General features: G+C 37.1%; 1 protein-coding gene across 2 annotated transcripts in view; it reads left to right on the top strand.

The window, feature by feature from the left end:
- The window catches only part of CAPZA1 (capping actin protein of muscle Z-line subunit alpha 1), a 49,756-nt gene extending 29,748 nt beyond the window's left edge, over positions 1-20,008 (top strand). For both annotated transcript variants that reach the window (XM_047083012.1, XM_047083013.1), the window contains exons 5-10: positions 4,373-4,579; positions 7,241-7,320; positions 8,427-8,505; positions 15,609-15,680; positions 17,926-17,988; positions 18,384-20,008. In XM_047083012.1, coding sequence (XP_046938968.1) covers positions 4,373-4,579; positions 7,241-7,320; positions 8,427-8,505; positions 15,609-15,680; positions 17,926-17,988; positions 18,384-18,524 — 642 coding nt within the window. In that variant the 3' untranslated portion in view covers positions 18,525-20,008. The remainder of the gene's footprint in view (positions 1-4,372; positions 4,580-7,240; positions 7,321-8,426; positions 8,506-15,608; positions 15,681-17,925; positions 17,989-18,383) is intronic.
- Positions 20,009-22,208: the final 2,200 nt, after the last annotated feature.

The following is a 22,208-nucleotide window of genomic DNA, read 5'->3' as shown; positions in this document are numbered from 1 at the left end:
CTGTATTAGAATTAATGCATTTTAAATTCTTTAAAAGATGCACCATTTTATGTACCACTAAGAAAAAACACTGCCAATTTTAATTGGCAAAGTCCTAAGATGCCATCAAGTATAAGATGTATCCCATTTTATGAAATGTTAAGTGATGGGGGGACATATGCATCTTTTTTTTTTTTAATGTTTGTTTATTTTTGAGAGAGAGCACCTAAGGGACAGAGAGAGAGGGGACAGAGGATCGGAAGAGGGCTCTGTGCTGACAGCAGAGAGCCTGATGTGGGGTTTGAATTCACGAACCGTGAGATCATGACCTAAGCCTAAGTCAGATGCTTAACTGACTGAGCCACCCAGGTGCCCCTAGAGGGACATACACATCTTAGGAGTCAAAGGTATAAAGTATATAGATGTGCGTAGGAAAGGAAATGTAGGAAAATATACACCAAAATGTTAACTCTGTCTTGGAATTACAGGATTTTTGGAATTTGTTTTGCTTGTTTTTTGTTTGTTTTGGTTTATATTTTTGCTTAATTTTCTTAATGAAAATAGATTAATTACAAGTATAAACAATAAACAATACTGGAGAAAATGATAAATATTGCTTGCAATTGATATTGTATAATTTAATGTAATATAGACAAGTTATTGAAATAAGATCTGTGTCCAGATACATGTTATAAGACCATTCCCATACACCAGTAGTAGCCAGCTTAAAAATGTAGTCAAAAGGAGATGGCATTCTTAGCCATAACAACAGCAACAAAAAGCTATTACCTGGACATTAAAATAAGGAAAGATACATGAGTTATTAAAGAAGATGCCATAGGGGAGCCTGGCTGGCTCAGTTGGTAGAGCATGCGACTCTTGATCTCAGGGTTAGAAGTGTGAGACCCACATTGGGTGTAGAGATTACTTAAAAATAAAATGTTTTGAAAAATAAAGTAGATGCCATAAAACATCACACACACAAAGGAAAAAAATTAAAAAGACAAAACCAAAGTAGATGCCACCCCTGCATATAATAAAAATCAACTACAGTGGGTTAACTACGCAGAGATTTTTGTCATGTAAGAAATCCGGAGGTAATATTTAGAGCTGTTAAGAGCTGTTACATGGTAGCTCCATGATGTCATCAGAGACCCACGTTGCTTCCAGCTCTCTATTCTGCCTTCCAGGTATTGTTTTCATTATCATGCTCTTAAGAGAGCCGCTCTATTTCAGGGCACTAAATCCATAGTTGTAGGAAGGAAGAAGGAAGAAGTTGGAAAAGGTGCTGGCCATTCCAGAAGCAACTTTCACTGATAAGTTATTGCCAGAACTCCTATCACTTTGTCATTCCTAGTGGGGAAGTATCATTTTTGTATTTGTATACACAGTCTTTTTGGAAACTTTTGGGGTTCTGTTAGTAAGGGAAAAGGAAAGAATGGATATTGGATTGGAAACTAGCGGGAGTCTGCTATACAATTCATACACACACACACACACACACACATTAATCTGGGAAGTAAATGGGAAATTAGATTTAAATACAGTGTTTCTGAATAAGAAATATAAATAATATGGAAAGCTTGTTTGAATAAGAAATATAAATGAGGGGCACTTGGGTGGCTCAGTTGGCTAGGCATCCGACTTCAGCTCAGGTCATGATCTCACAGTCTGTGGGTTCAAGCCCCACTTCAGGCTCTGTACTGACAGTTCAGAACCCAGAGCCTGCTTCTGTGTCTCCCTCTCTCTCTGCCCCTCCCCACCTTACTCTCTGTCTCTGTCTCTGAAAAATGAATAAACTGTAAAAAAAAATAAATAAATAAATAAAAAAGGAAATATAAATGGTATGGAAATTTTGTTTTTCAAATAGATTTCATACAATTCCTATGAAAAATAGACCATACAGGATTATTCTGATCAGGAACAACAATGAAAAAAGACCAATGCTAGCAAACAAAGACACAAGGCAAGAATCAGAAAGCCCTTAAACTAAGTATCATAAAACAGAAAGGAAAAGGAAACAATTGATAAAATTTATGAGATTACTCTAACTTTGATTTCCAGTGCCAACTATGCACTTAGATTAATTCCAGGTGGAGATTAAAGGTTAAATATTTTTTAAAACATAAAAATTTAGTAGGAAATGGAAAGAGAATCATAACTTTTAAGTAATGATGAAACATTAGAAAAGTTTATAAAAGAAAGTGACCTTTGTATAATGGGCTTAAAATAAGATTTTAAAAGAAGAAAATATGTGCCTCAAGCATAGTAAAGAGGTTATTCAAATACCTAAGGATGATGCCAAGAGTTCAGTGAATAAATGAGCAACAGAAATGAACCATTTGCACCCAACTGGTTCAGTTGCACCCAACTGAAATACAAAGCAAACTTGGAAAAGTGTTACATCGCCCAGAAATAGTAATTAAGGTAGTGCAGATTAAAATTTTAATGTGAACATATTTACTTTTTAATTACAAAAGTTGCAGGATTGTGATGAGAAAGCTTTATGAGAGTAAGACTAAGGAAATAATCAAGCTTCTAAAGGGTAGTCTGATGATAAGGACATGAATCTCAAAACTAGGAATTCTTTCCAAAGAATTATTTTTAAGCAGAAGACTTTTTGTGGGAGAATTTATAGTGGCTTTCAATAGTGGAAATGGTAAGTAACTTAAACCTGCTTCAATTCAGGAGTGATTAAATATATTATGGTATGTCAATATTGTGAAATTATATGTAATTATTAAAAATGGTAAATGTGTCAAAAGACAAATGGCAAATTAGGGAAAAAATTGTGAAACTCAACACATGCAGAGTTTTATCTGCCTAATTAATAAAAAGAGTTCAACTGGAAAAAGACCAAATACCCAATAGAAAAGTGGGCAAAAGATAAGAATAGACTGTTCACAGAAGGGGAAATACAGTAAATGACTTTTTAAAAGGTGAAAAGAAATTGCAGTTAAAATTTCTACTGATAGTGTGTTTGTAACTTGGTACCACACCCTATCTCTGATATAGGGCAGTTTGTCAGCCTCTAACAAAATTATGAATACGTTTACACTTTGATCCAGTTCCCCTTTCAGAGAATTTACCTCACATGAGTACATGGCACATGTACATAATTGATACATAATGAACATACAAGGACATTTATTGCAATATTGTTCATAATAGTAAGAGATTGAAAACAACCCAACTATCCATTAATAGAGGACTGGTTGAATAAATTTTTGTATAGCCATACAATGGAGCAGTATACAATTGTAAACCAAAAAACAAGGAAGTTCTCTGAGTATTCCTATGGAAAGATTTTCTAGGTATATTAAATTTAAAAAGTAAAAAGTGAAACACAGTATAGTATGCTAGTTTTGTGTAAACTAAAAGGGTGGGTGGGTGCCTGGGTGGCTTAGTTGAGTGTACGCGACTCTTGATCTCAGCTCAGGTCTTGATCTCAGGGTCGTGAATCTGTTGGGTCTGTGCTGGGGGTGAAGCCTACTTAAACAAACAAGTAAATAAATAGAATAAGTAATACATTCACATGGTTCAAAAATGGAAAAAAATATATATAGAGAGAGAGATCTTTTTCTCATCTTTATCTCATATCCACCAAATTCCTAACAAATAAATGTCCCTTTCCTCATAAGGCAACTGATTTTTATTAATTTAGAGCAAGGGTCAGCAAGCTATGCATGGCAGGTACCACTTATTTTTGTAAATAAAGTTTTATTGAACACAGCCCTGCTTGTTTGTTTTTTGTATTGTCTATGGCTGCTTTCCTGCTAACATCAGAGTTGAGTAGGCACAACTGATTCTATGTCCAGAAAAGCTGAAAATACTTACTATCTGGCCCTTTACAGAAAAAATTTGCCAATCCCTGATATATTCTTCCAGGGTTTCTATTTTACAAATATTACCTATTTTAAATGCTAAGTATAATGACTAGAAAAGGTTTATGAAATATGTGAAAAAATGATATTAAAATGTATAGAGAAGTTACTGTTGCAGCTATGTATAAAGTATATACATTGGCAAAACATTAGACAGAAACCAAGAAATGAAGGATAGGTTGGAGAAATGTGGTTTTAGAGCTGATTTAACCCTAAACATAATATTTTTAATAAGAGTAAAAATGTGACTTAAGGGGTAGCTGGCTGGCTCAGTTGGTAGAGCATGCTGCTCTTAACCTTAGAGTCATGAATTCAAGCCCCACCTTGGGGGTGGAGTTTACTTAAAAAGTTAAATTTTTTAAAAATGTGACTTGATTGAAAAATCAGTATGAAAGAGAAATCTGAGTAAATGAAAAGTTAACTGTCTTCAGAATTTTTATTTGTTTTGTTAAATTTGACAAGAACTTTTTTTTACAGAGTTACTCATATTTATAATTATTCTTTGGAAGGTCTTAATTACAGAACATGGTGACCTGGGTAATAGCAGATTTTTAGATCCAAGAAACAAAATTTCCTTTAAGTTTGACCATCTACGGAAAGAAGCAAGTGACCCCCAGCCAGAGGACGTAGATGGAGGTCTGAAGTCTTGGAGAGAATCCTGTGACAGTGCTTTAAGGGCCTATGTGAAAGATCATTATTCCAACGGCTTCTGTACTGTTAAGTATCTGCCTGCTTCATTATTAGAGATGTTTTATTTTCTACATTTACCTTATCCTTTGTGAGCTTTGGCTAGCCAAACATCACTTCTTCTTAGAGTCTCCTCTGCATTTTATTCTCCTCTGCATTTTTGAAGGGGTATAAATGGACAGTTTTATATGGAAAATTCTTTAACAGCTTTAGTTTAGACATAAGTAAATAAATTTAGATTGTCAAGACAGCTATTGCCACATTCATGACTTTTTAGTATAGGCCTTTTTACAGAAAGCTACTTACATAGTCTAGATGCTTTCTTCACTGGATCGTCAAAACTATTTGAATTTTTTTTAATCAAGAGTAATTTGACTTTTTTTTTTTTTACTAATGTTAAAATTTGGCTCTATCATGATTTTTCCTTTGTAAGGTTGTGAATACGATTAAGAAAAATGTCTGTTAGAATATTTTCAATATTTAACGATGATGAGTTAAATGGCGATAATAGAATATTGGGTAAGAGCCCTTATTTTGAAGCCATACTAACTGGTTTGATCCTAGCCTTGCCACTTAATTAGTTCTGTGACTTTGTTAACATGTCTGCCTCAATTCTTTTCACCTATAAAATGGAAATAATAGTTCTTACCTCATAGGATGTTGTGAGGATTGAATGAAGTAATTACTCATATAAAATGCCTGGAAAATGTCTGGCACAAAGGAAGTTCTGCATAAGTGTTGAATATCATTATTATTACATGTTTTTTATTTTTTAAATGATAGAGAAAACCCATTATGGTGGATAATTACAGTCGATATTACAAAGGAAGACATGGCATACTCTTTTAGAAATTGGCTTTGCAATCCTAAATATACTTTCAACTTCTCATTTGTTATGTATTTAAAGTTTGACACTACTCATTCTTATTTTGGAGAGCCTCCACACCAAGTAACCTCACATGCCATTTTCTCACTGTCTCTGCCAACAAATGAGCTACAGAAAGCCATCAAATTGTTCTGACAGTGTCTGTTGTACCCCAAATGTCTTATATCCTCAGAGCTGTCCTGCTTGGTGGTAATTCTTGATTTCATCTCAATATTTCCCATAATGTTTTCAATATAGTGTGTTCCAATTCATTCCCATTGCCCTTAGGCATCTGTCTGATCCCCCACATATTAGTAAGACTGACATGAAATCTTTCTCTGCTTTCCATACTCAGCAGTGTTCCCTCTCTTCCACTGTACTTGAATCTTAGAAAGGGGGATCCTTATTCTTGATCTTATACTATCCTATCTGATACATATCTCTTTAAATATTTTTATTTCTCTTCTTAAGGAGAACAAACTTTTCCTCAGTCATAATTTCCATCAGTTACTTTTCTTCTTCTCTTTCTACCTTGCTCTTCCTCCCTCTTCTTCACTTCCTTTCTTCCCTCATCTCTCTCTACTATGTAACCAAACCTGGGAGCATTCTGCTCCTACTAGTGTCATTTCCTCATTATGTATCTACTTCTTAACCCTGTGAATCTTGGCTTCAGTCTTTAGTCTATAGAAACTGTTCTCTGAGTTTACTAATGGTTCCTGAATTACCTCAGTATCTTTTTCTTCGTCCTTGACTTCTTTATGGCATTTCACACTGAGACCATCCAACTACTTGCCTTTTGCTTAGACTGCTGTCAGCACCCTCTACTCATTCTCAGTTTGTCTCTATTTCTTTTCTTCTCCCCTACCTTTGTAAATGTAGGCATTCCCCACTGCTCTATTTCTCTTTCTTGAAAACTCATGGTTTATTTAATATAGGGAAAGTAAACATGTGGAAATATTTTGTGGACTATAAAGTTCTTCTATTTATTTTTTTTCCTTTTCCTTGGGATTGCATTTCTGTTCACCTCTCCTACATTAAGGAACAGTTGGGGCTTCTGACTACTAGCTGCACATCTCTATCTGAATTTCCCAATTTGTTAATGATACTACTGTCTATCTGGTCATCCCAGTATGCAAGCACTTTGGCTCTTTCCCCTTTTCTGTCCTTCACTTGCAGTGTATTGTTAGACTTGATTATGCTTTTGCACCCTGATACCCACTGATACTACCCTGACTTATTGCCTAGATTAATGCTCTGGCCTCCTAACCAACTTTAGCTTTTCCTCTACTTTAGCCTGTATACCAGTATTAATTATTCTCCCAAAACAATAGTGCCTGGTATGTTGTTTTGGTGTCTGTCCTGTAGAATAATGTCCATACTTATTACCTTCTATCTATTACTGTGGGATTTATATCTTCTATCCTGTATCATCACCCACTTCAGTTAACCCACTTCACACGTACTGTCTAACCTGAAAGCACTAATTGCCATTCACTGAACAAGCCCCCAGTTTCCTGTCTGAAGAGTTTACTCATCTTTCCTCTCAGTCTCTGCCTATGAGAATCTCACCTGTCTTGTAAGGCCCAGTCCAACTGTCACCTCCCTTGTACCCCAAATCAGGAGCAGTACTGCCTTCTGCAGTCATTGTACCAGTGTCTCCCGTGGAACTAAACATGTTCTGCTCTGTGTTTGTATCCCATGAAGTCTTGTGAGTTACCTGATTCTTTGTCTCCTCCGAAGATTTAGCATGCTGTTTTTGTACAGTGTTTGGCATTTAGGTTAAATGTGTTTTCAGAGGCTAACTTTTTTTTTTGTTTAACAATAGGTTTATGCTAAAACTATAGATGGGCAACAGACCATTATTGCGTGTATTGAAAGCCACCAGTTTCAGCCTAAAAACTTCTGGTAAGAAAGTAGATGTTCTCTTCTATTTGTGTCTTAACTTCTGTTGGGAAGAAAACAAACCAGTAGTTGAAACTTGGTTGTTGTTTTTTTTTTTTTAATTTTTTTTTTTCAACGTTTTTATTTATTTTTGGGACAGACAGAGACAGAGCATGAACGGGGGAGGGGCAGAGAGAGAGGGAGACACAGAATCGGAAACAGGCTCCAGGCTCCGAGCCATCAGCCCAGAGCCTGACGCGGGGCTCGAACTCACAGACCGTGAGATCGTGACCTGGCTGAAGTCGGACGCTTAACCGACTGTGCCACCCAGGCGCCCCGAAACTTGGTTTTTAATCTAACTAGTTTAGAATAAGTTATTTGACTGAGAGGCTTCAGTTCCCCATCTGCAAAATGAGGGGTTTAGATGTGAACATTTAGATTCCTTTCAATGCTAAGATTTTATAATCTTGTCTTTTTAAAAAATGCTCTTCTATTGAGTGAGAATAAGTGATTGGTTAAGAAAGTGCCCAGTGGAAAATCTGAGTTTTACTCGGGTTTAGTTAATAATACTTGAGTTAATTGCAAAACTCAGCAGCCCATCTAGCTGTTTGTGGAAGAGCCTACCATGAATAGTATAAGCATGGTTTTCTGTTCCATGATTGAAAAATGAAAGTCAGAATAACTTTAAAAAACTTACGTTTAGGGGCGCCTGGGTGGCGCAGTCGGTTTAGCGTCCGACTTCAGCCAGGTCACGATCTCGCAGTCCGTGAGTTCGAGCCCCGCGTCGGGCTCTGGGCTGATGGCTCAGAGCCTGGAGCCTGTTTCCGATTCTGTGTCTCCCTCTCTCTCTGCCCCTCCCCCGTTCATGCTCTGTCTCTCTCTGTCCCAAAAATAAATAAACGTTGAAAAAAAAAATTAAAAAAAAAAAAAAAAAAACTTACGTTTAGACACTTGGATACAAACTTGTATTTGAGTAGACAGAGCCTTGGATTTGTCAAACTAGAAATGATTTGTTTCTTTTTGGTTTTGGTTTTGTTTTTTTTCTCTTTCCCAAATTCTCTCCCTCAGCAGCAAATCACCTCTTTGTTGTGCTTATTGCTAACTCTTCAGCCTTGTGTGTGTTTTAATAGGAATGGTCGTTGGAGATCAGAGTGGAAGTTCACCATCACACCACCTACAGCCCAGGTGGTTGGAGTACTTAAGATTCAGGTGAGATCCCCATGTGTTAATAGGCCATGTTAAAATGTCACATCTTCAAAACAAACATGCAAGTTGGTATTTGTTCTGGTATTCGAAATAAGGAACAACTATATGTAGATGCAACCTGATGGTAGTAAATAGAAATAGAAGCCTCCTTCATGGGGAAATGGTTAAGCAGAGCTATTCTGGGTTGATAAAGGATAGTCATATGGTATGTACTGCTTGCTTATTATTTTTCTCTTTCAAAGATAACAAGATTTTTCCAGGAATTATCAAATAGTACTTCTAAGAAAGAAGAAAATAAATGATTATTAAGAAGTGACTAAATAGCAGCTGCTGTGACTTACTTAGGGTCTCTCGTATATGTTAGCCCGTGTAAGTGTGTATGTGCGTGTACATATAAAACATAATTCTTAACTTTGAAGACAGCTACATGAATGGGATTGTTTTGTTTTTTTACAGTAATGACAGAAGGTTGTATTATCAAGTAAATAAAACAGAGGAACTAGAGCGAATGACCAAGTGTCATCGTGTATGGAATATAAGTAACCAAGCAGAGTAGATTTCTAGTGCTGGTGTCAGAACAGATAGGCAGGTGAATAAGGAGCTTGTGGATGCCTGTCTCGATCGGAGTCTTCTGATATCCTAGCAGAGGTTTGAAATTCAAATTCAGGGTGATTGAATTCTTAAGCCCAGCCAACTCTCAGGTAGGATTAAACAGTTACTGATACCTGAGATCAGTACCTAATCATACTTCTATTATATTGTGTTAAGTCTTACTTTCAAAACAATTAGCAAGAGCTGCCTTTCTTAATGATATAATTTAATTAAAATATATATGGTACATGTCATCTGTACCCGCTCTTTTCAGGATAGCTTCCTGCTACAAGTAACAGTAACTTGTTTCCTGGGAGCTCTTCCTAGCCACAGGAGCATGCCCAACTCAGATGAGGCAAGCTGAAAATGTTAAGTTCACAGCTCTGGAGCAGCCCTTAGTGCCATACAAGAGTTGGTAGATAAATATGCCAGTTTCCTCACCCATCAGGTGGGACAACTCTGAAGTATGTTCTCCTTAGTCTTCCAGAGTCCAGGACCCACAGCTGTCTGTGGGTCATTAATGGTCATCTCTGGGTTCATTAATGCACCCATAACACTTTCCTCCCTTCTGTGTCTTACTACCTCAGCCCTTACTAGCCTTTCTTGAGATTACCTCCCAAGTAAACCACCTCCTCTTAAATCTTAATCATGGGGTCTGCTTCTGGGGGAGCCCAAGCTAAGACAACATATATTGCTCTATTTCTGTTTAATCATATATATGAGTAGCCTAATGCTTTAGATCTCCTGTAACTATGGCATCAGCATTAACTTGGCAGCTTACTATAAATTTATGTAGGTAACTTGATTTTTCTTCCAGAAGGAGACAATTACTTGTGTTTCAGCTTTGCCAATGCAAACCTAAATTAAGAGTACATATCATAAAGGGTAATAGTTTCTGATAAGGCTTAAAACAAGGGCCACTACCCGGACCTCATGTATACCTTTTAACCAGATTGTCTGATCACACCTTGGAGAAGGGCTTGCTTCTTCTACAGATCTTTTAAAATCAGAGTGAGAATTACTTGGAAGAGTCACTAAGATATGTAGACCTTTGGTTATTCTGTAGGCAAAAGGGTAGTTCTGGGAAGTCAACAGTTTCTGAGGATTTATGTTGATGATAGTCATGTTGAAATTTTTATTAGCAGCTGAGACCTAGAAAGGTTTTTGTTGCTTTTGGCAACTTTGAAGCTGGGGAGATCCTGGCCAAGGCAAGGATATCCGATCTCATTGTCCTCCCAGCCCTTTGACTCCTCCCCCAAGCACCCCAGTAAAATGGTTTGTTCCCTTGCCTGCCCCCTCCCACACCACAAAAAGAGTTTTTGTTTTAAAACAGAGTTTGGGGCACCTGGCTGACCCATTCAAGTGGAACACACAACTCTTGATCCTGGGGTTGTAATTGAAGCCCTGCATTAGGTATATTTATTTAAAAATAAAATCTTAAAAATTTTTTTAAATTGAAAAAGATAAACAGGGCTTAAGTTTATCATTTATGTATTAGATAATGAAATCAATATTTTTAGAATTTTCAATTGAGTTTATAAACAGCAAGACTTAGTGGTATTCCTATTCATGTCCTAGTTCTTAAGAAACATGATAGGGGGCGCCTTGGTGGCTCAGTGGTTAAGCCTCCGACTCTTGATTTCAGCTCAGGTCACTGTCTGATGGTTTGTGATTTCGAGCCCCAAGTTGGGTTCTATGTAGGCATCATGGAGCCTGCTTGAGATTCTCTCCTTCCCTCTCTCTTTCTGCCCCTCCTCTGCTCGCGTGCTCTCTCTTTCAAAATAAATAAACATTTTAAAAAATTTTCAAAAAAACTATGATAGAAATTCAAACCAATTGCATAGTCTTTATTCTTGGACAAAAAAAGATGTGCCCTGCATAATTCCTTCCTTCAAATGGGTTCTGAGATGCCTGTCTCAAATATATAAGTCCTTGTTTCTTTTCTGGACAGAGCTTTGTTTTGTTTAAAAAAAAATTTTTTTAATGTTTATTTATTTCTGAGAGAGCATAAGCAGGGGAGGGGCAGACAGAGAGGGAGACACAGAATCTGAAGCAGGCTCCAGGCTCTGAGCTGTCAGCACAGAGCCTGATGCGAGGCTCAAACTCACAAACCATGAGATCATGACCTGAGCCAAAGTTGGATGCTTAACTGACTGAGCCACCCAGGTGCCTCCCCATAGAGCTCTGTTTTTTAAATATCCCCCATCTTGTTCGTATTCATTGCTCTTCCTAGTGTTCTTTTCAGCCTCTGGACTTTTCAGTTTCTTAGTTTAAAATGATCAAACAAAATAGTGTTTAGGTGTGACCCACTTGTGTTTTGAACATCCTTGTCCAGGTATTGTGGGCAGGCCAGAACTAAAGACCCTGAGGGGGTCCCACAGGACCAAGAGAGTTCTTGGCTTCACATAGGACAGAAATCAAACTCTAGCCAGGAGAAAGTGAGAGCAGAGTTTATTGAATGACATAAGTGATACAGTATAGCAGATGGAATGTCTGGGGGACTCAGAAAAGGAAAAGTGAGTCTCCCTATCACTTGGGGTTAGGGATTTATATTGGAAAGGGATCATGTTCCAGGGTACATGTTCCATCAGGAATCCAGGGTAGGGTCCAATCAAAGGTGAGTGCCAGGTGAACAATAGGTGTTAGTCCATAAATCACCGAAGGTAAGAGTGTATTGATGCCAGTGTTGACCAGAGTTTGTTCAAAGGTAATGTTCTGGAACATGCTTAGGATCTGGTTCTTCTTAGATGTTAGCAGCTGTTTGGGGGCCTAGGATGAAACTTAGAGAATGATTAACTGTCTTGTTTCCCCCTTGGAGTGGGAACAAAGCTTCTTTGGTTTACTCAGATGCAAAATACAGAATATGAGTGAGTGGAACTTAAAGAAACAGCAGAAATGGAGCCTTCAGGAATGGAATCCCTTCAGTTTCCCTATCTCACTTGTCTATTGGAACTTTAACCTTTATATGTCATTATTAGACAGGTCTTTTTTTCCTTAGATCTTTGCTGTTGTAATTCTTGTGTGTAGGTATTATAGGCATTTATCAACTCCCTGCTTCTCCAGTGTATTCTTAAATTGTCTTTTTCTCTTCAACCTCCTTTAGAAAGCCAAAAGATGAAATTTAAGGGTTTGGAGAGGGTATGGAAAGTCTGTGGTTTCTCTTGCCCATCTGGACAGAGCCAGCTATTTTTGTTCCCTTAAACAAGTTTCTATAGTCGATTCATGTTGCCCAGGGAAGTCTTTTTGTTGCTAATAGGATCATGGTTTCTGCCTCGATGAAGGCTTGGCTGTTTTAATCCCCCTCTAATGATATTTTAGAAGAGTTAAGTCCCTAATGAGACACTTTATTTCTCCCTGGATGAGGGAATTTCTAATTTTTTGACAAAACTTAACAGTGGGAGGTATTAGGCATGTTAGATATGGTTTTAGTTCTGGAATTCGACCTAATTCATATTCTAGCTCCTTTTTTTACTAGATATGTGAACATGGATAAGTTATTAAACTGCTTCAATGGGAATGCAAGCTGGTGCAGCCACTCTGAAAAACAGTATGGAGGTTCCTCAAAAAACTAAAAATAAAACTACCCTACGATGCAGCAGTTGCACTACTAGGCATTTATCGAAGGGATACAGGTGTGCTGTTTCGAAGGGACACATGCACCCCCATGTTTATAGCAGCACTATCAACAATAGCCAAAGTATGGAAAGAGCCCAAATGTCCCATCGATGGATGAATGGATAAAGATGTGGTGTATTTATATACAATGGAGTATTACTTGGCAATCAAAATGAATGAAATCTTGCCATTTGCAACTGCGTGGATGGGACTGGAGGGTATTATGCTAAGTGAAATTAGTCAGAGAAAGACAAAAATCATATGACTTCACTCATATGAAGACTTTAAGAGACAAAACAGATGAACATAAGGGAAGGGAAACAAAAATAATAAAAAAACAGGGAGGGGAACAAAGCAGAAGAGACTCATAAATATGGAGAACAAACTAAGGGTTGCTGGAGGGGTTGTGGGGGTGGGGATGGACTAAATGGGTAAGGGGCATTAAGGAATCTACTCCTGAAATCATTGTTGCACTAAATGCTAACTAATTTGGATGTAAATTTAAAAAAATAAAAAATAAAACAAGTTAAAAAAATTAATTAAAAAAAATAAAGACATTCTTTCAGATTGAAAAAATATATAAGGAAAGAAGGAAACAGTTAAAAGTTTTACTTTTAGAGATACTCTAGGTGCTACTGGATTTCATCTTTCAGACTTGCTTTCCTTTATGGATCTATTAGTTATTCAGTAAATCCCATCAGTCTATGTAATATTTTAATTGTATAAAATTCCTTTGTGACTTTAAAAAAAAAAATCTTCTTCTAAAAATAATAATAATCAGGGCGCTGGGCGGCTCAGTCGGTTAAGCAGCCGACTTTGGCTCAGGTCATGATCTCGCAGTTCATGAGTTCGAGCCCCGCGTCGGGCTCTGTGCTGACAGCTCAGAGCCTGGAGCCTGTTTCAGATTCTGTGTCTCCCTCTCTCTGACCCTCCCCCATTCATGCTCTGTCTCTCTCTGTCTCAAAAATAAACGTTAAAAAAAAAAAAAAAGTTTTTTTAAATAATAATAATCTATTTTTTTCTTTCCAGTCTGCTATGTTCTGAATGTTTGTGTTTCCCTACAATTCATTATGTTGAAATTATAACCCCTACAGATGATGATATTAGTAGGTGGCATCTTTGGGAGGTGCTCAAGTCATGAGGGTAGAAACCTCATCAGTAGGAATGGTGCCTTATAAAAGAAGTTCCAGAAAGACCCCTAGCCCCTTCCATCATGTAAAGATACAGAGAAAAGAAGCCTGCAATGAACCACCTGATCATGCTGGCAGTTTGATATCAGACTTTCCATCCCCAGAACTATGAGTAATAAGTTTCTGGTATGTATGAAAAAAAAAAAAACTGCCTCAAGCTTCAGTTTTCTCATCTGTAAAATAGGAATGACAATGGTCCCTATTTCAGAGTTTTTGTAAAAATTGAATAAGATAATGTAAGTAATAACTAAAACATTTTGCATAGTGTTTAACATGAAGTAAGGACTCAATAAATAATAGTCATAGTAGTGCAGGGTATATAGTTCCTTTCTTCTTTACTTCCACTTTATCTCTAAAAACATTCCTTTTTATCCACATTATCTCCTGTTATGGGTGCCTGGCTGGCTCAGTAGGTAGCACGTGCGACTCTTGATCTTGGGGACTCCTGAACATGGGTTCAAGTCCTATGTTGGGTGTAGAGATTACTTAAAAAAGAAAATAAAATCTTTAAAAACAAAAACAAAGCAAAACAAAAATAGCTCCTGGTAGCCTGGACTAGATGAAGGAAACAGGCAATACCTGGACTACTGTTCTAGCATTATGCCCCCAGTTTCGGCTCCCTCCGCTTTATTTTCTTCATAGCACAAATGGTAATCTTTTTAAAACATTTCCTTTTCCCTGAGTCCCAGTTACCTTTAAATAGGATAAAGTCTGGACTCTTAACATGGTTTATAAGGCAGTTTGCTTCACAGTCTGTCTCCAGCTGGCTTCATAGCACTGTCTCTTGCCACATTCCCCTCCACACTTAACTCATTTGCAGTGAGTTCTTTGTTCTTTCCTAAACCATTCTCTTGTACTTCTCTTATCCCCTTGCTAGATGCCCTTCTCTACTTGTCCATTTAGGTGACAACTCCTCTTTTCAAAACCTTGTTCAAATGCACTTAACAAAAGGAAACCCTCATCCTATTTTATATGACCAGTTTGTAGCCTTGTTAAGGTGACTGGAGCTATCTTGTAAGTTGCCAAAACTTCCTGAGTCTTAACATGTCTTTGCTTAGTCTGTCTCTTATGTACCCCTCCTTCTTGCTAATTGGTCTCATAATTGTAGCACCCCACTTTACCTTATATCCTCAGAACTGCTTTTGTCTTGCTTTTTTGTAAGCTAATTTACTAGTAGGATATTTGTTTTTTCAATTTGTCTTTAACTGTCAAGTAAGTTTTTCCTGCACTTGGTCAGATCTGCTTACCAGTATTGATGATTATATATATGGAGAGATGTGTAAGGAATTAGGATCCATTAAAATTCCTTGGTTTTCACAGAGAAAAACTAATGTCCAGTGATTTTATTTCAATTCTTTTAATCCTTTAATACTGCTAAGAGTGGAATCTTATTTAAGATCTTTGTATTTATAATACTTAGCACAATGCCTGGAATGCAATAAGCACAAAATAAATATTTGTTGAACTATTATCAGTTTCCCCTGCTTAAAAAAAAAAGTGAGAATTCTTAAAATTTAGTGTTCTGTGAATTTTAAGCACCATTGTAAGTTACAGTTGATCATACTTATATTTTTTTCGGTGTTGGTAAAGATTGGTGATGACGTAAAAAAAAAAAAAAGATTGGGAGTGGCTTAAGGCATGGATATGTACCTTAGCAGTGGGTTTTTATATGAACTACACATAAACTTGCTCAACCATTGTCTCACACAGGTTCACTATTATGAAGATGGCAATGTTCAGTTGGTTAGTCATAAAGATGTACAGGATTCAGTAACTGTTTCGGTGAGTGTGGAGTATTTAATATGTCTCACTTGTGTCTTTTCTTTAAAAAATTGATTTTGATCCTGAGATACCTGGGTGGCTCAGTTGGTTATGTGTCTGACTTCAGCTCAGGTCATGATCTCATGGTTCCTGAGTTCAAGCCCCATATCTGGTTCTGTGCTGAGAGCTCAGAGCCTGGAGCCTACTTCAGATTCTGTGTCTCCCTCTCTCTTTGCTCTCCCCCACTTATGCTCTGTCTCCCTCTCTCAAAAATAAACAAACATTAAAAAAAAATTTTTTTTTAAACAGCACAATAAAAAAAAATTTTATTTTGATCCTGAGTACTGATTCTGCCACTAGAAATTCAGTTTGTTTTCAGTGCTTTGATTTTGGCAGCTTATAAAAGCATGTAATCAACCAGCTATATTAGTTCACAGTCTTTGACTAAATGTAATAGAGTAAATAATTACATAATATAAAACACAGTGTAACATAACATGATATAATGCCAAATAGTGATAATGGCTTTATTCAAACATCTTTCACTTTCTCTGTTTCTCAATTGTGAGATTTACTCAAGGACAGCAATATCTTCAGTCAGTAAATACTGTGAGGAAGGAAAGTTTGCCAACAAATCTTATAGGGCTACATTTATATCACTAGAGAAGCCAAACATTTTTAGGAATATTCAACTAAAACGTGTTGTTCTGGAGTGCCTGGTTGGCTCAGTCAGTTAAGCATCCGACTTTGGCTCAGGCCATGATCTCCAGGTTCGTGAGTTCGAGCCCCACGTCAGGCTCTGTGGTGACAGCTCCAGCAGTCTGGAGCCTGCTTCGGATTTTGTGTCTCCCTATCTCTCTGCCCATTCCCCCCACCTCTTTTGCTCTCTCAAAATTATATACATTAAAAAAATAGATATTATATTATATATTTGTGTATATTTATATATACACACACACACACACATATATATATATAATTTGTTCAGATAATAATACTATATGTATATATATATAGTGTTCTATACCTGGAAAGAAGGGACATAATTTTTTTGCATTCTCAGTGCTCCTTTTTATTCCTAGAAATTATTGAGCACCTTCAAATAGCTTTTGTTTGAGGTGCTTGGCTGGCTTAGTATGGCATGCGATGCCTGATCTTGGGGTTGTGAGTTCAAGCCCCACATTGGGTGTGGACCTTCTAACAAAAAAAAAAAAATCATAAAAACAAACAAACTAGCTAGCTTTGTTTATGTATGTTGTGTCTACATTTACTTTATTAGAAATTAAAACTGAGAAATGTTAAATATATTTGTTAATTTAAAATAACAGTAACAAACCCATTACTTGTTGGCCTAAATAGTATTTTCATGAAAAAAGAACTATATTTTCCAAACCAAAAAAAAAATTAGTGCAAAGAATGGCATTCACTTACAGTTTTACAAATTGTATAGTGTCTGACTTAATAAAAGACCACTGGATTCCCATATGTGCCCACACATTCCATTAGCCGTCAGAGTGATGAAGCCAGCACACATCTTGTAGCTTCTGTGGACCTGCATTATGCACACTTGAGAGTGTGAGTGGGAAAGCAAATGACTTGTCTTAGCATTGCTGTGAAAACAAGATAGTTTTTACCATTTGAAAGAGTCTGGGAACTGCTGCCCTAGGCAGTAAATCTTAGCTTTTACCTATATTTTTGTTGTACCTAATGATGAAAGGAAGAGAGAGAATGAGAAATGAACCACAGTGAAAAGGATACGTTTAGTTAATATGGTACCTGAATCATGTAAAGCAAAATGTATTGGTTGATTTAACATCACAAGTGGCAGATAGAGGAGTATATGAGTTTAACATATATGGCTGATATTGGTGAGGGCATTGTTTATATCATCTGAAACCAGAGATATTTTCAAGGCATAAACATTTCAAGATGTCGTGATGATGTCTTTGGGGCATACTGTGGTAGATTGAAAAGAGCATGGGGTCTTTTGGCAGAAGACTGGGATTCAGATCCCATCTTTCAAGAAGTGTGTAATTTTGGTCTAGTCACTTATGAGGATTCTGTTTTCTCATCTGGAAAATGGAGGTAATGATAACAGATCAACCTCACAGGGCTGTTGGGAGAATCAAAGAAGGTGATGTGCATGGGAACACTTGATAAACTGTAAGTTGTTATACAAATGTTAGTCAAGATGATCTTTTCAGTATGTTTTTATTTATTGTTTATACTTTTTTAAAAATTCCTATTTCCCCTTTTCCTCTGTTAGAATGAAGTCCAAACTGCCAAGGAGTTTATTAAAATCATAGAGCATGCAGAAAATGAATATCAGGTAAGAAGATTTGGAACTAATTTCTCTAGATCTCTAGATCTCTAGAACATTATTATTTTGCTGTTAACACATTTTGTTAGAACTTTTCTTTGTCCTTTCAACATAAATATATGTGTTGTTCAGTGTAACTAAGTGTGGAAGCTGCAGACCTTGCAACTTGGCATTGTGCTTACTGTCAAGGTTTTGACACTGGAAGGGATTATAGCTCTAGTTTTAGAAATAATATAAGTGGGCTTCTTAACTTACTTCAGAGATGGGAGAGGAGCTTACTAGGAATATTATATCCTGTTGTCCTTCTTAGAAGACTCAAACATGTCCTTTGACTACAGAGTTACTTTCCTAATTACAACTATCCGTTTCTGTTCAAGCAACTTATCTTCAATTATCTGTTGCAGACAGCAATTAGTGAAAACTATCAAACAATGTCAGACACCACATTCAAGGCCTTGCGCCGGCAGCTTCCGGTTACCCGCACCAAAATCGACTGGAACAAGATACTCAGCTACAAGATTGGCAAAGAAATGCAAAATGCTTAAAGGCTGAATGTAGGATTCTTCAGTATGTGGAAAGAAAGGATTCAACATGCGGTCATATGATAAATAAGTGATTTATAAACAAGAGTGATATTTTGCTAGGGCTTTCAAAGTTAACAGGTTTTCTAGCCTCATGGAATACTGTTGAACCTATAGCATCATCTTGATTCTTTTGTGTTCTCTGCCTTGTAATTTTCTGTTTTCACTATCTCTACTTGTAAATTTTTTTTTTTTTTTTTAAATTCTGCCACATTTAATGATGGAGAGAGATCTATCCTGGAGTCATTTTACTGTTTAGAAAATTTTCCTAGCCATGAAGCCCTGTTATTGATACAGACAGGTAATATGCCCAGTACTTTTCTACCCCTATCCTTCAAAGCACTTCTGGTACTTTAGTGGTTTTTACTGATCCACCAACAGGTAAAGAGGCTATGCTACAAACTAGCTGAATGGAAGACACATTCATCCTTCTCCCTCTGACTGCTTTGATTATCATTTATAACATCTCATAACTGTAGTGTTCAAAAGTTTGGATTGGGCTTTTCAGGTCCTTTTGTGGGGGCAAAGGAAGTTTTCTGGAAATTCCATTATAACCAGCTTCTCTGGGGAAGTTGTTTTTAAATCCAAAGACTTGAACCACATTCCCTGCACATGAACGTGTTTGCTTTTTTTCTCTTCCCTCATTGTCTCCTTCCCATCTAGTACCGTTATAGTGATAGACATCTGCATTTTTAGAAGAGTTTTACCCATTTATTATTTTTTATTATTCAAGAACTGCTGACGTACTAGGGATGTAGTAGAGTATAAAACTTGAAAAATGCAGATGTTGAAGGAATAATAGTATCTTGTGCTTTAATACTTTGTGGCAGGATTATACTATAAGCAGATGATTCAAACAACTATGTAAATCACAAACACAAACAAAAAATGAACCAAAGTGAAAAGGATACGTTCCAGGCAGTATCTTTCTATTGTAACCTGTTATTTAAGGGAATACTAGTGATTTGTTCTAAATAGGATGTAAAACTTGTTCCAAATTACTTTTCCTCAGTCCTGCCTGCCAAGAACTTAAATGTAACTGTGATTCAGCAACCCTTCCCAGGTATATTGGCAGGTATATGTATGATCTCAGAATACACAGGTGACATAGATATGATATGACAGCTGGTAATGGTGGATTCATTTACATTGTTTACACTTCTATGACCAGGCCTTAAGGGAAGGTCAGTTTTTAAAAAACCAAGTAGTGTCTTCCTACCTATCCAAATACATGTCAAAAAAGAAGGGTGTTTGTGCTTCAGCTTTGTTTTTGCTCAGTAATACAGTCAAGCAAGTTTGTTTCCAAGTGACCAGTTGAACTGTGTAAGCATTTTTGTTTATTTCAAATAAAATATATTTGTATTATGTGTCATTCATACTATCCATTCATACCACACTATCCTCTGTATCAGGTAGTCCAATAGAAATATACCTGTTTTGTTCTTAAATTGTCTGAGTCTTTCCTTTTCGATCCACGTCTTCAGTTTTTGTTCTCAAGTAAGAGAACTGTGCTTGGTCTTAATTGATGAGGATGTTCAGGGTTTCTGAACTATTACAGATTCAGTGATTATCCAAAAACTTGGAAAGAACAGCGCCTTTTTTTTTTTTTTTAGTTTGAGCAATGTCCCTGTGGATAACATTGCTCCTCACTCAGAGGCTGCGGGTGGTTCAAAGATTTTACTTTGGTTTTCCATTTCTAGTTATCTTCTCTGTCTGACATTGAGAAAGCAAGGCCCAAGTATGGTTCTAGTCACTGGACAAGAAGTAGAAATGAAAGAATCCCTGTACCTTGAACTTGGGTGGTATTTCACATTGACTTAACTCTAAATGCAGCTTTACTTCCTTGCAAATTGGACTTAGCTACAGACATGAGGGGAAGGCTTTTATCCTGGTTCCTAAGAACCAGAGGAGTTTCAGTGGTTCACACTCCATCTAAGGCCAGTTAAAGTCCCACCTTTTGAGGGAATATTTGTTGTACTATACTCTGTACTTGTAGCACAAACAGATTCAAACATTCTTGCCTTTGCCTTTGCCTTTAACTTATTAACTGTCAGCCTGCCCCTAGCCTATCCCATACACTTCCCTAGCCCATATAGACTTTTGTAAAAACTTACTAATCTTTTGGCTATCTAAAGCCCTTAGTTAGTTGTATAATCGGGAGGAAGTCAGCCCTCCTTGCCAAGTCCTGCAGAGACCTTACTTCCTTAACCTCCTTCAGGATATTTGCTTGAATTGTGTCTTATTTTGTCACATGCTGCTGAAATCTGCCTGTGGTATCCTAGGGTAAAGGTTTCTCAGCCAGATGGAAAGGAGTTTTCTGGGAGGCCTCACTCCTATATTTGGATTTGAAATTACACTGCTGAAAACTATTGGTTTCATTTGAGCCTGGGTAGTTGTGCTGCTGTTAGCTGCCTTGTTCCAGCGCCTGTTCTCTTCTGTAATGTAGAACTTTGATGCTGGACTCATCTGTGTCCATGAGATACTTGGCAAACCTTGGCACATTTTCTCCAGACTCACAAAAGACTGATACATTACTGAATGTCAATTTATAAATGTATAATCTCATATAGAATGAAGCTACCTACTGCTTGGGAAATCAAAGAAAGAAAAGAGGGTTGGTAAATACAGAACAAAACTGGATGGTCCTATAAGTTGAGCTAACAAAAATTTTCCCTTGAACAGAGAATGTATAAAAAGACACGGTAGATCTTAGCCCACCGAGAGCAGTAACCAATATCATACCTTGTCAAATCCAATACATTGAAAAGCACTGTTACACATATGAATATACTGTTGATTCTCATTATTCACAGTAGTTCATTGCCAGCAAACACTGAGTTGGCAAATAGGAAATACTGCTTCTCAGGGAATACAGGGTTAGGTGCTTGGGAACTAATGGCCACATTTTTGTCAACAGGTCAATACATGATCTTATTTTATACGTGTGTTTCTATTTAAATCACCTCATTTAACATATTGTTTATTCATTAAGCTTGAACTCCCAGCCAATAGCACTATAACTCCTGCTTATCTAATAGGAATATTCTCTATAAAGCACATCACAGCATTGTGCTTAGGAACACCAGATAGAACTTCAGCACTACACAGGTGTGGGGGCCATTTTAAGCAGTGAAGTCACCACCACCAACAAAAAATGTGACCATAATATGAACCACGAAAAGGATGCTTGTTTATAATATGAGCTGAAACAAGAAGGCAGAACATGACCTTGCTCGTTGCAGCTGGGAACATACACATTGGGCAACTCGGGTTTTTTTTTTCTGCTCTGCACAGTTCCATGAATGACTACAAAGGTACCGCAAGTATTGATTTGGGGGTTAGAAGTAAATTTAAGGGAGTAGGTGAATTTGCAAATACACAATCTGCAAATAATGAGGATCAGCTGTACCTGCCACAGCCTCTGACCAATTTCAGCATTCAGTTTAAGGGCTATTTCTAGTTGTATTCAGGACTATGGTCTACATGAACTTAGCATTCAGATGCTTAATTGTGAAGCCCAAGTAACTATGGAGTAATGAGAAGTAATGAAGAAAATACAGAGCTTTTAATATGCTTCTCCAAAGTTACCTTGGGAGGCTATAGGTTTATTCTAGTAACGTCATTGGCCAAAGTTAACTTTCAGATTGC

Source organism: Lynx rufus, unplaced genomic scaffold (genome assembly GCF_022079265.1).
Source record: "Lynx rufus isolate CCGP_SWC_20201006 ecotype Redwood Valley unplaced genomic scaffold, mLynRuf1.p SCAF_2, whole genome shotgun sequence".
Taxonomy (NCBI): domain Eukaryota; kingdom Metazoa; phylum Chordata; class Mammalia; order Carnivora; family Felidae; genus Lynx; species Lynx rufus.
The sequence above is the reverse complement of the archived record's forward strand: the minus strand, read 5'-3'. Positions and strand labels throughout refer to the sequence as shown.